The 15,832-nt window shown below is 36.5% G+C and overlaps 1 protein-coding gene across 1 annotated transcript in view; it reads left to right on the forward strand.

Annotated features, from left to right (window-relative positions):
• LOC143256074 (transcription factor collier-like) overlaps positions 1-15,832 on the forward strand; it is a 69,820-nt gene that overhangs the window by 27,363 nt on the left and 26,625 nt on the right. The window contains exons 5-6 of the mRNA XM_076512746.1: positions 3,609-3,682; positions 4,384-4,452. Of these exons, the coding sequence (XP_076368861.1) occupies positions 3,609-3,682; positions 4,384-4,452 (143 nt within the window). The remainder of the gene's footprint in view (positions 1-3,608; positions 3,683-4,383; positions 4,453-15,832) is intronic.

Here is a 15,832-nt window from a genome sequence, read left to right on the forward strand (position 1 = left end):
AGGACATTCATTTAAAGTGTAACACCTCAAGACTAGTTTAAGCAATATGTAAAGCCAAGTGTATCTGAATTTTGGTCCTGAATTATAAAGAATTTGCCTATTCTAACGATATTTAGTTATAATACTGCTTCTATTTTCTATTCTCAGCTTCCTATTGCATATTAATTACATAACCTGTACTTTGTTGTCTTTTGATATTACCCCATCCCCAGTGGCTCATAGGTAAATCTGAAGTGTCAAACGTTCAAAACCGGGTTTTGATATTTGTGGCGAGTAAAACACAGATAGCCAATTGTGTAGCTTTGTACTTAACTACAAACAAACAATAACTTATAACTGAATGACTTATAATAATCATTGAGGTATTATATATTTACAAACTGCGACCTACAAAACATTTCTGATTGTCTTCATGATCTTCCATTAACTTTTCCTTCTTCTATCACTTCCACGCAGGTAATTTAAGTCATGTTTTCTTGCAGATATTTTGTGTTAGATCGATAAATTCTGGTTCCTTTAAAAAAGAAAAAGATGATCACGTAGACGTAACTTTATTTAAAATAACTAAACGTAAACAATAAAGTAATGGTATTTATAATAATGTACAGAATATGAAACAGTTACGAGTGTTCAGTGTATAACGGTGACTTATGAGTTGAAACGATGAAACTCACAAAAACGAAGAATAAAACCCGCAGTTAAGGAAAAAGTAGCTAAAAGGTGTTTATAGCAATCTATGATACGAACTGAAGTTAATTTATTGCATAGTAAAATAAGTATAAAGTTGTAACGAAGGCAAACTTAGCTGACGATGCAGAAACGTCTGAACAGGAGTTCACAAATTCATAAACGTGATTTTTAACGAACTGCAAATGCATATTTTAGACCTAAATCTGTCAAAAAAGCTTATATAAATTGTATTTAGTGTGATGTTTATTTTTTAGGATATTACATGGAGGTTAAGTGTTGTTTGCGTGAAAAAAAACTAAAGTTGAAATCGAAGCCAGTCATCACGTGATGACAATGACATTGTGTCATCGTGTAATGTACTCGTTACATTAAAAAGTTTAAGTAAAAACCACTTGAGATGATCTTGAATTGAAAAGCCGATTTGCAATTCCAATTCTTCGGAGAAAAATTTTGAAATGGTACGAGATTTGTAGCGTTTAATCAAAAAGTTTACAAGAAAAAGTTAGACAGAGAAACGTAAGCGTATTGTTTATACAGATATTGACCAGTTTCATAGGAAATTATATCTTTGGAATATAGAAAGAAAAACAAAGTCAAAAACAGGCTTACTGCGTAAAATATCCATTTACTTTTAAATGGATAAACATCACGTACCAAATTTGTATCTGTTGAATCTCTATCTGTAAAACTAGGCCCAGCATGTCCAGGTGGGTTCGAGTCGTAATCTGAGGGTCACGGGTTTGAATCCCCGACGCACCAAACATTCTAGCCCTTTCAGCCGTGGAGGCCTTATAATGTGAAGGTTAATCCCACTAGTTGTTGGTAAAAGAGTAGCCCAAGAGTTGTCGGTGGGTGGTGAGGGCTAACTGCCTTCCCTCTAGTCTTACACTGCTAAATTAGGGACGGTTAGCGCAGATAGCCCTCGAGTAGCTTTGTGCAAAATTCAAAAACAAACAAACATTGTTTCAGAAAGAAAGTTTTGACATAATTTTAATTCTGTGATCAATTCTTCTCTGATTTGACACAGAGAATAGAAAAAAGTATATTGTATTATTTCTTTCATTCCTTCTCCATTAATTCTAAACCTCTTATCTTTGTTTTGCACATCCTGACGTCTTATACTGCCACCTTCGTATTTTTTCACATCGAAGTACCCCAACATTTTTTTCTCCATATCATGTCTTTTAACTTTACATTTCTCAAAATCTTGTCTTTATTTTTCGTTTCCGTACGTCATGATGTCTCACCTTTTTATTTATCAAAATCCTGATGCCCATTGCGTTTAATTATCCACATTATTCTGTCTTGGCGTTTTAAGTTTGTCGAAACGTTGTGCACTTGTAATAGTTTCTCTAACCACCCGCCGAAAAGATATTTTTTATAAATCTGCCTTTTATCGGATCTGGTTAGTCTGTCGTGTTTATTTCTGCTACACTTTTAGATATACATGTTTTACAAGTAGCCAACACAACAGTTTCTTGGTGAGAGTTTATTGATATACAGATTAACCTCTTTAAACTGAGAAGAGCCCTTGAGTGGAACACTTGTATGTTTGGTAACATTTGGTCAGTGTGATATGTTTACCATTCATCGTGACGTACCATATGGGACACGCACCGCGGCGAAAACCGCCTACCGTGTGTATTCGCTCGTGAATCGTTTTCTTTCGCTCAAGCCCCGTGCAGCTAGCTAGCTACCCGTGAGGCACGCGGTAGGTGGAACATTAATGCCCACCACTGCCCCAGTAGCATAAAATTATAACAACGTACTAAGCCCCCGCAAACTAGCATTGTTTCTGTACTAGGGTTTTAGAATGAATAGATTAAATGACAGCTTTGTTTGATTTTTTTTTTTTTTTGGTGGGGGTTCTATAGTTATCTGAGATGAATGCACGTAACTCACGACAATATTTACTACGAGCTGGAGGGCAGAAAATATCGCTAGCAGCGATGGTACCCAATTGATGACGTAGGACAGCGGTCATAGAAGGTTTTTGAAATTTTTCCTGTCACTCATACTTAAGGCTGTTTTTTATTAGTTGTAATTATTATTGTAAAATTTCAACAGCTCTTCTGGTTATTTCATAACTACTATTTCTCTTTTTTTATTGTAACTGTTTTATCACCGGAAGTTTGAAAATAAAACATAAGCACTGTGTTTATATAGACGGTTAGAAGGAATGATAATGTGTAATGCTTTGTAAGGGCCAACGCCCATTGTTAGCTATGTGTAAATAGACTTCTCAGTGAATCTCGTTAAATATATAAACATAATGTGTGTGACTTGGTATTTCAGAAACTTGTTAAAAATTACTGAACTCTTTTAAACAGCTCTACAAATGTTATTATTTCTTGCAAACTAACCCACATCACTTTAAAATATATTTTACAATATATTTTTTTAAAATTAGCTATAATTAAGATCGTAAATTCTACCTTATTAATTCGCGTCGTTAATTAAATGAATAGATATTTTTAACTTTTCTCTTTCCAAAATGTATATACGTTAGAAACGAAATCACGGATATGTTTTTTTTTAATAATCTTACACCTAATCTTCTTTGGTGTTGGCCCAACATGGTCGGATGTTTAGGGGCGCTCGAGCAGCAGATTCGAATCCCTGTTACACCAAACATGCTCGTTCTTTCAGCCGTGAGGGCGTTACAAAGTAATCGTAATCTCACTATTCGATCGTAAAAGAGTAGCCAAAGGGTTGGTGGCGTGGGTTGTGAAGACTAGTCGCTTTTCCTCGAGTCTATCATTGGTACATTGAGGACGGTTAACCAAGATAGCCATCTAGTGGCCTTGCTCGAAATCCAAACCAATCTGTGGCGCCACTGATCAGAAAGCGTTCGACTTAAAGAGTTTTAAGGCTATGTTTTGGATGTTAATAAACTTATAAATGCGTTTTATTTCCAGCCTATTGCATATGAAGGACAAGATAAGAACCCAGAGATGAGAAGAGTTCTCCTTACTCATGAAGTCATGTGTAGGTAAGAAAATGTTATAATGGTAACACATATGGCAAACAGATGAGAAGAGTTCTCCTTACTCATGAAGTCATGTGTAGGTAAGAAAATGTTATAATGGTAACACATGTGGCAAACATATATCATAATTACGTGGCATATATATTTATGTTACTATGTAAGTCAAGGCCAACTGACAACAATGTAGTAGTTATCCATGTTACCATGTGAGTCAGGGCTAAGTAATAACAACATATTAACTATTCATGTAACTAGGTAGAGACCAAGCTAAATGACAACAGTGTGGTACCTACTCATGTTAATTTGTAAGTCAAGTCAATATGACAGCAGTGTAGTTACAATGTAAGTTAAGACTGAATAGATTAAATATTAAGCTTATTCGTATCGTAACGCATGTTCTAGACCAATCAGTAACGATGCTGCCCTTAGTTATGGGACCATTTGTTGTCAAGATTAAATATTCTCAACAGCAACGTTTACAATAGGTTGATTTAATTATTACTGTTGCCTAGACAACAGTATGCTTTTTTTTTTTCCAAGATCGTACATAGTGCCACGAACGTAGTTCTTAATAACGTCCTGATGCTTGAAACGCTTTCAGTTGGTTTCTATTTCCACTGTGCAACTCATAAAACACGTGCTACTACGTGTAGAAGTGTTCTATTGTGTGTTTTTTCCAAACTCTATGTTTCTTTTTCTACCAGTCGTTGTTGCGAGAAGAAGAGTTGTGGGAACAGAAACGAAACACCCTCAGACCCAGTGATCATCGACAGGTAAGCGTGAGTGTGTTGTTGTTGTGGCACTTTCTCTCTGTGCATGGCCGGGTTGAGATTAAGTGGGGTCAGAGGCCCAGGTAATATCTGGGTATAATAATTATTTCCTCTGTTTCTCTAGTTTTACGAGCCATAATATTTTGTACTTGGATGGCCGGCAGGGACCTTGGCTCGTGACTAATTGATCTATGTGTGTGTGTACGTAATTGCAATCCTATGAAAACGACGAAGAGACTTGATAAGAACGGGGACACCTAACTGCATTATAAGCTGTAGAGGACAAATTATATTTCAGTTTGCACTAGGGGAAGTGGACGTAAGGTTAATTTCTTAGGAAGGCCCAAGGTTTGCTTATTTCTATTTAGTCAACTCGTTTCCCGGTTAGAAGAATGCTATGATTACCGTAATTCATAAAAATTAAAAATAGAGCATCAATAACTCGATTAATAATGGAGGCTCTTGTTTTATCTTTATTAATAATAGCGACGTAACAATGAAGTCACGTTTGGGATTTTTTTTTTGTTTTGACGAATTGCTTATCTGAAATAAGGATATAACTCAGAGGTGTCAAGTTTTATATGATCTTGTGCCTGGTCTTTTATTTTTGCAGTTTCTTTTACTCCATTTAGTTCGTAACATACATCCATATCTAAAAATAAGTAATGTGGTGGGGAAAAAAGTGGCAATTACATATACTGTCCTCGCGGGCACAATTAGATATACTGTCCTCTTCCGTAGCTGTGAATGATGGAAGGGACGTGTCCTCTTTATCTTTGTTCTTGGCCCGACATGGCCAAGTCGGTTAAGGCGTTTGACTCGTAATCTATAGGTCGTGAGTTCGAATCCCTGTCGCACCAAACATGTTCGCTCTTTCAGCCGTGGGCTTTATAATGTAACGGTAAATCCCACTATTCGTTGGTAAAAGAGTAGTCCAAGAGTTGGTGATGACTAGCTGCCTTCCCTCTACTCTTACGTTGCTAAATTAGGGACGGCTAGAGCAGATAGCCCTCGCGAAATAAAAAAAAAACAACAACCAACAAACAAACAATCTTTGTCCTCGCCGTCGAAGCCATATGGTTATAAATTGGGGACATTTAAATCTATTCCCCTCCTGGCACGAAGGGTTTAAGGGACCTGTTCCTCTTGCCTGTGTTTACAGAAACTAAATACACATGAAGGTTATTGCATTTGACTGCGATGCTTAACACGTACTTTACGAATGTTCTAGATGCTGATATATTACTGTTTAACGCATTGGTTAGTAAATGTCACCCTAAACTTTGGCTCTTAACTTAAATATTTCTCAGTTTTACTTCTGATATAAAATTTGTAACAAAGTTTATAGAATAACGCGACTGCAAATCAACATAAGTTTTAAAGTTAAATTAACGGTAGATCTTGAATCCAAAATTTTCTAACGAACTACAACTTCACTAGAGGAATATTAAACCTTTACAAATGCGTACTCGTAGGTCATCCATCCAAGGGCGTTTCTGCCATCAGTCACTGAAAACTACTGATGCCCATCGTTGTGCTGACAGGCAGATTATCTGGCAACTCATCGTGAGATTCCTAGATAGCTTACGGGTCAGAATCTTTTAACTGAGTAAATAGGCTTACATGGGGAAGCCACGTGACACGTCTAGATTTACGAAATTTACTAGACGTGGCTTTAAAAGTCTTCATTCTTTTCATCCGACATCAATTTTAGGCCTAGTTCGTGGTATATATATGAGTACAGCTTTCTAAACTTGATGCTTTGTGAATGTAATAGACAGATACGGCTGCAGTGTTCAGATCTCTTGACGAGAGCGTGTGACATGCACGCACGCTTGCATGCAGCCGCGCGAAAACTGTGCGCGCGAGTTGCTATTGAGTAATAACTGATCCCGGTTCGAGATATCGTGGTGCGAGACGTCAAAGCACAATACGTACACCAAAAGAGAGACAGATGTTCTAATCAGTAAATCGTTTTACATATTCCTAGTTTTGATTCAATGATCGGACAATTCAAGCGCTATGTGTTACATTTTACATCTGTTTGACCGTGCTGTCTCTACTATTGTCCTACGGCAATTTTTTTTCTTTCTTTCTTACATTCAAAAACAATTGTGTGATTTTTCGAGTCTTTGTTGAGTACCAGTTTCAATGTCTTAAACTAATAAAGACAGGATGAAACCTAAGCATTGAATCAGTCCTCAAAACTGTAGCTTTATGTAAGGATAGTTTAATGATCTTTCAAAACTACGCTGAACCCCAGTTTTAAAATCTCAAATTAACAAAGGCAGGATGAAGCTTGATCACCGAACTAGGCTTCAAATGATAACATCACGTTTCATGTAATTAAAAAAAATATTTTAGGTCATTAAACTAAACGTAACACGTAGAATGAAGCTTGAACACTCAATTAGGCTTCAAAATGATAACATTATGTTTCGTGCAAGAAAAAAAACGTTTAAGACCGTTAAACTAAACGCATCAAGCAGGATGAAACTGTGTGTCTGTTAATAATTTCAGTTCCTTCGTTTCTTTGTAATTAAGCACAAAACTACACAATAGGATATTGTGCTTTGTCCACCACCGGTATCGAAACCCGGTTTCTAGTACTGTAGGTTCATAGATATGCTGCTGTGCCACTGGGAAAAATTCCAGTTCGATAATACACCATTAATACCTTGTAAATGTAACTAACCGAGCAGGAATTTAACGTTAGAACTATCTTCCGGTGGCAAACCATACTTGATTTGCTAACTATTTATAGACGTTTATAATCATTCAGTTTTAAAATTAATTCAAACTGCTCCCTCGTGAATATCTAAGATATTTAAGTTACTCTTAGTTTTACACTTAAAAAAAAACAAAACCAAATACCAGTAGTGGCGTATTTGGGTAGGGGCTGGAGGTGGAGCTCAGCCCCAGGGTCCATGGTCTTAATGGGGCCCATTGATAGTTTTATTTTATGTAAAGTTACATGAGATGTAAGGCCCACAAAACCTCTTAGCTCCTGGGCCCACACAACCTTAAGTCAGCCATTGAATACCAGGCTTATTAGGTCTTCACTAGTACTGTATTTCATGACACGCACATACCATGTATAAAACCACTACAAATACCTTGGTTACCAGCGCTTAGTGATTTGAAGTCCTTTAGTATCAAACATTTTTGTCTCATCTTGTTTTGTTGTTCTAAGTTTAAGTTTATAATAAATTTGTAAAAAGGCGAATCTGTTTTTCGTTCTCTTCAATGATTCACGGATGTGTGTGTATAACGGCTATGGTTTATCTCGTACATAATTAAAACGAAGCCACGAAGTTAGAATGTAGCATACATCACAGGCGGTGGAGCAAAATTGACGTCAGACGACAGTTTAGTGACTCACAGGGAAACCGCAGAGCACCTGTCACCGATGTTAGGCTTAGGAACGTCCCTGTGGAACGGCAGCACCCGCTTGGGAAACAGCGTGGAACTTTCTTTTTTTTCTGTTTTTTAATCGACGTACAATCGTATTTGTCTCCCTCTTTTGTTATATCAAAGCTTTAAAACTTTGTCGAATTCATGAATTGGCTGGTCGGAGTACATTATCTAATGCTGTCTTTTTATATAAGAGTCTAAAAAAAGTATACACTTGAATTGTTATTAAGTACTTTGTAAGAGTTGTTGAAAAAAATTATTTAATTCGAAGTTTATAATGTTATCAGTACAGGACGTCTCCCGGATATGCTTCTGCTCGTGCCACTCGTGTTTTTCTATTCAAACAATCAACAAGTAACAACATAACGTTCGCGTGTGACTGAAATATGTAGGTACCTAGCACTTAGGTAATAGATTCCTGCCTCAATACGCAGCACGCTGGAAGAAAACTGTACAGTCTGGACACGAGAGTATGTGTGGTACGTGTCTCGTGAAGCGCTGCTGTTCCAACGAGCTCTTCTGAGAGCACTTATAAGATAAATGGAATCAGTCCTACACAGAACATAGGGCTAAGCTAGTTTTAATATGGTTATTGTCTGTGTACCTGCATGGCTTTGTAAAATGTAAGTGGGCGCACGCCTACTGGAAGGAAAAAGCTGGGTAATAGTTATTTAAATTTGTATAAAGCACGGGATTTAAAGAGAAACATTCACGATTTGGATATTCAAGGATAATGTTTCTGTATTTAGTTTTTGTTTTTATTTATGTGACTACTAAACCACATTAATAAATTTGTTTTGTATCTGCACGCAAGTCTTAAAAGTTTTTTTTGTTTTCGCAGCTTTGCGTTATTATAGTAATAAAGACACCAGAAAAGTCCAATTGTCACTAAAGGAGCATATAACTGTTTCTGGTAGACATTAAACTACTGGGATTTTAATGTTCCGTACATAAAAGAAATGAATGGGAAGAAGCATAATTTTTTATGTCAAGAATAAAATCAGTTTTAACATATAAAATAGCGTAATTAAGAAATAATGCATAAGCGTAGTAATTTATTTACTATGGAATCTGGGTTTAGGATAGAATATAGGACTTCTCACATGCTAAACTAGCGATCAACCAACTGGGCTACAGTTAATTTACAACCAACTCACAAGACTCACATGACCAGGTGGTTAGGGTAGTCGACTCGTAATCCGAGGGTCGCGGGTTCGAATCCCCGTCACATCAAACATGCTCGCCCTTTCAGCCGTGGGGGGTGTTATAATGTGACGGTCAATCCCACTATTCGTTGGTAAAAGAGTAGCCCAAGAGTTGGCGGTGGGTGATGATGAATAGCTGCCTTCCCTCCAGTCTTACACTGCTAAATTAGGAACGGCTAGCGCAGATAGCCCTCGTGTATCTTTGCGCGAAATTAAAAAGCAAACAAACAACAGAAACAAACATTAAACATTTCTTTACAACTCAAGCTGCCATATAACGTTAAGGTCTTTCTTCCAAACTAGGACTATCCCAAAGTGTGTGGAAATCAGAATTTACGTTGCTCAAAAGAGGGGTGTACAGTTAATTTTATGTTTTGTTTTATTTAATAAGAATATTACAGATGCCACGTAACAATTCCTGCGGCTTTCCACAAAGCAAGTTCATTTCATTGTTATGTTTCATCTCAGGATGCATGAGGTTATAATTGCAAAAACATGTATATGCAAAGTAGAAGCTACTTACGTAACATTTGCCGCTGTGAAGTGTGTCACGTGGTCTCCTGAATAGAATAGAACACCCTGACTTCTCTCGTGAAACGCCTCGTGTTCACTGGGCGTTAACCGGGTTTGGAGATTAGAGTTATTTTTGCTAAGTGTGACTTTACTAAAACCCTGGAACAAGAACCCCTACGCCTAGTTTGTTTTATAGATTGTTGTTAATTTTAGTCATTCATAAATATTGGAATCTCGAGGATTCAGACATATAAATGCCTAAAATTAACAATAATCTATATAATCAAGAACAAAACGTAAACAGGGGTATAGAAACATGCTGGTATGCTAGTGATAAACAGAACGAGGATAAATAGAATAAACGCGACTTTCTGTAGGTTAAGTAATTGCAGAAGGAAATTATATTTCTGAAAAAACTAGTATTATAAATCTGAAGGTTTTCAAGCTTGCTTGTCTCTTTGTATAGGAGAAATTTTGGACAGTTGTATCTGTTTTAAGTTTCAAATCGTAATTCTTGTTTTTTTCTTTATAAAATGGTGGGTTAAGATGTCTGCTTTATTCTTATTCGAACAATTCCGAGTTAGCAGAAATGTCTGTAACAACAGCCCCTGAAACTCACGTTTATCCTTATGACATCACTACTCGACAGGTGAACTGGATTTACCAAACGTAACAATAACACATCCATTGTTACCATAAGCAACCCTGCTTGACGGGCGAATCGGTGTCACCATATGTAACCACAAGGCAGGCTTGCTCAAAAGATGAATTAACGTTTCCATACGTAACCCCGTAAAGCATATATACTCGACAGGTGAACCAACATCACCATAGGTAACCGTAAGACTTAACCTACTCGATAGATGAACCACCAACACAGGTGACCCAATATCACTATATGTAACACTAAGACATACTTAGTCGATAGATGAACCAATATCGCTGTGTATACGCGTAAGACATATGTACTCGACAGGTGAATCAGAAACACCGTATGTAACCGTATGCAAGGCCTGCTTGACAAGTGAATCAACATCATCACATGTAACCGTAAGGCAGGGCTGTTTGAATAGTAAATCAGCATCACCATATGTAACTACGAGGTAGGCCTATCTACAGTTGAACCATGATCACAACTTGTAACCGTAAGGCAGATATATCAAACCTTTAAGTTGTGAAGAAAGTATCATAACAGCAATAATTAGATAGAGAAATAAGCAGGCGGACAAAAATAAAATGAGAAATTTGATGACTATTTTTCAGAGTTATGAACTTAACATTTTATGCCAAACAACAGATGCACGCAACTCTGCTATATAAACGTCTAAAATACGAACTAAGTACATTTTTATAATAACAGAGAACTCACTGCTTTAGCACTAGGATCAATAATTAGGAATACAAGTTGATCGTTGCAGACGTAATTCAACTGTAGACTCTATATACACAGTACACAGATATATTAAAGTGTATATTCTACGTACACTGTACGGAGATATATTTAAGTATGTTCTATATACACAGTATACAGATATATTTAAGTGTACACACTGTAGATAAATAGTATACAGATATCTTTCTTTAAGTGTATAGACTGTTTTTTGTTTTGTTTGTTTTTGAATTTCGCACAAAGCTACTCGAGGGCTATCTGTGCTAGCCGTCCCTAATATTGCAGTGTAAGACAAGAGGGAAGGCAGCTAGTCATCACCACTCACCGCCAACTCATGGGCTACTCTTTTACCAACGAATAGTGGGATTGACCGTCACATTATAACGCCTCCACGGCTGAAAAGACGAGCATGTTTGGCGCGACGGAGATGCGAACCCGCGACTCTCGGATTACGAGTCGCACGCCTTAACGTGCTTGGCCATGCCGGGCCGAGTGTATAGACACAGTACTCAGACATGTTATATATATATATATATATAATACACAGATGTATATATATATATATTCAAATATCTTATATATTTATATATATACTTTTCACATATTTCTTTATATATATTAATATCTACAGTAAACGCTATGACTGTTTCAGTAGTTATCCTAATGTCGTTCTACTAAGTACATCCGTATACGCACGAACAGAATGTTTACACATGCGATGTGTATGTTCATGCTATTATATGTTTATCCTGTATCTTTCCTTGTTATTAAGGTTCTCGTCATGGGCTACTTGGTTACCTACGTCTTTACTCTATTGTTTCTGGTTGAACAGTTTTAATTTAAGGCTCTAGTTAGTGAACTCCTTTTGGGGTTCAGTGCATGCGCTTAATTAAGGACGTCATTAACGAACACAATTTTCTTTTAAAAAAAAACAACACAAAACTTCGATCTCTAGGCGGTTAGAAAGGTAAATAAATCTCTTCTCGAGGTACAAAAATACTCAATGTATGGAACCTAAGTAACGAGCAGTATTTGTTTGTTTTAAAATAATCAGAATTAATCGTCAACATCTCGCCTCAGTCTTGAGTTATAAGCTCAAACATGCTGAGAATTCAACGGCTGTACTACCAAGACTCTCAATAATCCACTGCTTAAGAATCGTGTAGAGTTTTTCTTTCAACCCTCACTTTAAAAATGGAATATCATTCTCTCTCTCTCTTTTTATTTCAGAATGATAACAAATTTACTTGCTTATTTTTTGTTCATTTGAAGTTAAGCACAAAGCTACACAACGTGTGCTGCTCACCACGGATATCGAAACCTGATTTTTTTAGCGTTGTTAAATCTACTGTAGAATGTTGGGTGCGGTGAAACGAATTTGAATCACCGGCTAAAGTAAGTAAATAAAGCACTAAAATTGGATTGTTGTGTGGTAAGTATTGAACGAATAACTTAAACAATGTATTGCTAGGGTTCTCGGGCCTGGCATGGCCTAGCGCGTTAAGGCGTGCACTTCGTAATCTGAGGGTCACGGGTTCGCGCCTGAGTCGCGCCAAACATGCTCGCCCTCCCAGCCGTGGGGGCGTTATAATGTGACGGTCAATCGCACTTTTCGTTGGTAAAAGAGTAACCCAAGAGTTGGCGGTGGGTGGTGATGACTAGCTGCCTTCCCTCTAGTCTTACACTGCTAAATTAGGGATGGCTAGCACAGATAGCCCTCGAGTAGCTTTGTGCGAAATTCCAAAACAAACAAACAAAGCTACGGTTCTCTCAATGACTAAAGTATTTGAAGGTATGCAACGTGTAATCGCAAAGTTGTCAAACATAACGTTCTGTTCGCAGAGTAAACGTAGGGACACGCTAGGATATCCTAAGATGTTTTTAAGGCTTATGAAAACCATGTGTTGTAATTTTCGTTAAGATTTCCTGGGAAGTATTTCGATTTATGATTGTTTGAATCTTTAGAAACAATGTTTGTTTGTTTTTTCTGCTGCCTATCTATTGGATTCTTAATATCGCTTTAATCAAGGATTTTCCCTGATTGTATCGTGTTCTAGTATAAGAATACATACTCAAAGGATATCTGAAATAGCAGGCTCCGATTTGAAACTGATATGATAGGGAAAAGGCAGCCACTCAACAGCACCCAAATCTAATTCTTGGGCTATGCTTCTCAGACCGAATAGTGGGATTTGACGATTGGCCACACGTAATGCATGCGCACTTATGTAATACGAAATACCACATAGCACTGACCTAAATTCCTATAAAACAGTTAACAAAAGATTTCTCACGCTCATGAAATAAGTACCTCAATCTTCTGTATAAGCCTTACAGAACGAGATACACATAACACTCAACACGCAATGTTCAAATCAAGAGATACACATAACACTCAACACGCAATGTTCAAATCAAGAGATACACATAACACTCAACACGTAATCGATCCAATCAAGAGATACACATAACGCTCAACACGCAATGTTCAAATCAAGTGATACACATAACACTCAACACGTAATGTTCAAATCAAGAGATACACATAACGCTCAACACGTAATGTTCAAATCAAGAGATACACATAACGCTCAACACGCAATGTTCAAATCAAGTGATACACATTCTGCTCAACACATAATAAGAGATACACATTCTCTTCAACACGTAATGTTCAAATCAAGTGATACACATTCTTTTCAACACATAATGTTCAAATCAAGATATAAACATTCTGTTCAATACGTAATGCTCAAATCAAGAGATACATATTCTGTTCAACACATAATAAGAGATACACATTCTGTTCAATGCATGATGCTCAAATCGAGAAATAAATATTCTGTTCAACACGTAATGTTCAAATCAAGAGATACACATAACGCTCAACACGTAATGTTCAAATCAAGAGATACACATAACGCTCAACACGCAATGTTCAAATCAAGTGATACACGTTCTGCTCAACACATAATAAGAGATACACATTCTCTTCAACACGTAATGTTCAAATCAAGTGATACACATTTTTTTCAACACATAATGTTCAAATCAAGATATAAACATTCTGTTCAATACGTAATGCTCAAATCAAGAGATACATATTCTGTTCAATGCATGATGCTCAAATCGAGAAATAAATATTCTGTTCAACACGTAATGTTCAAATCCAGAGAAAAACATTCTGTTCAACACATAATGTTCAAATCAATAGATACACATTTTGTTCAACACGCAGTGTTCAAATAAAGGATACACATTCTGTTCAACATATAATGTTCAAATGAAGAGAAACATATTCTGTTCAACACATAATAAGAGATTCACGTTTTGTTCAATACATAATGTTCAAATCAAGAAATAAACATTCTGTTCAACATATAATGTTCAAATCAAGAGATACACATTTTGTTCAACACATATTAAGAGATACGCATTTTATTGAATACCTAATGAATACCCAATTGAATACCTAAGAGATAAACATTCTGTTCAACACGTAATGTTCAAATCAACAGATAAACATTCTGTTCAACACATATAGCTCAAATCAACAGATACACTGTCTGTTCAATAAATATAATGTTCACATTAAGAGAAACACATTCTATTTGATGTACGTAACACTCAAATCATAAAAAGATTCTTAAACGTTGTGAGTAACACGCGCATTTTACCTTCTCTTTGAACAGATCTGTAGCTTAGAAGATCCATTATTATATTACTAATCCTTAGAGAATAATACTTCCCGTATTTTACCGTATGTTGACTCACCATATAATTTCTACTATCATGATACCAACAGTAAGTGAGAGTGAATCGTAGGAACACGCTGTGGTGCTTTCAAGGCTTGGGCCTACGTTTCCCGCGCTCTTTCCTCGTGGAAGTCTCGTGGGACACAAGCCAGGGCAGGCGCGTGGATCGCTTTGTAGAAGCCTGTAAATTGCATTCTTATCGAGCTCTTAGATATTATTACCTGGTTGTGTGACTGTGAGTGAATGTTTTGCTCTTGTATCGACATTTGAAAAAGCCCACTTTTAAAGGCCGTATTTTCTTTAGAAACATAAAAAAAACCAACGAAAACAAACTGAAGGGGTTATTTGGGATGACGTTTATAACTCAGACAATTTAACCGGATAGCTTGTAAAAAAAACAAAAAATATTAAGTCAAAATATGTCTTCCAGGAGAACTTGTAAGAATTAATTAAACGACACAGTGAAGACATGAAAAACTGAGTTGTGCTTAGAAACAGAAAACACTAAATGTCGTAACTACAAAAATAAAGAGAAAGCGATGTTTTCGCAAAACCCTTGATTTTATAATGATTGGATAACGACGGCCATTTTAAATAACAGCGTTGAAATGTACATGTAAAACTAAAATATTTTGGTGATTTGGCAATTATAAACTCACTTTCTACAGAAGAACAGACGTCACAATTCCAGTCTTTTTCCCAAACAAGATGAACATTTTATATCTTTATGTCTCAAACCCAGTCAGTTGGAAAAAATCAAAAAACTCTTAACCGTACATCATTACGTACTCAGTTGAAAGTAATTTAAATAACTTTTCCCACTGTTGTAAAAATTATAACTAGAAATTGGTATTGAGGATTAATTTAATTAATCTAATAATTAATTATCGTTGAAAGATGCTTACTTGACTTCATTTACACACTTCAACAATACACGACGCAATATTTTCACATGTGCAAAGTATCCAACGTGGTCGTGTGTTTCTGTAGCTTGAAAACCTGTTCCATCAGTAGCGTCCGACACTAGAAGACAGTATCACCGGCTCATTGCTTGATATGATTATTTCTATTGTCAGTACACTTGTTGATCACTGCTGTCTCTTTGT

The sequence above is a fragment of the Tachypleus tridentatus genome, chromosome 7 (genome assembly GCF_004210375.1).
Source record: "Tachypleus tridentatus isolate NWPU-2018 chromosome 7, ASM421037v1, whole genome shotgun sequence".
NCBI classification, from domain to species: Eukaryota; Metazoa; Arthropoda; class Merostomata; order Xiphosura; family Limulidae; genus Tachypleus; species Tachypleus tridentatus.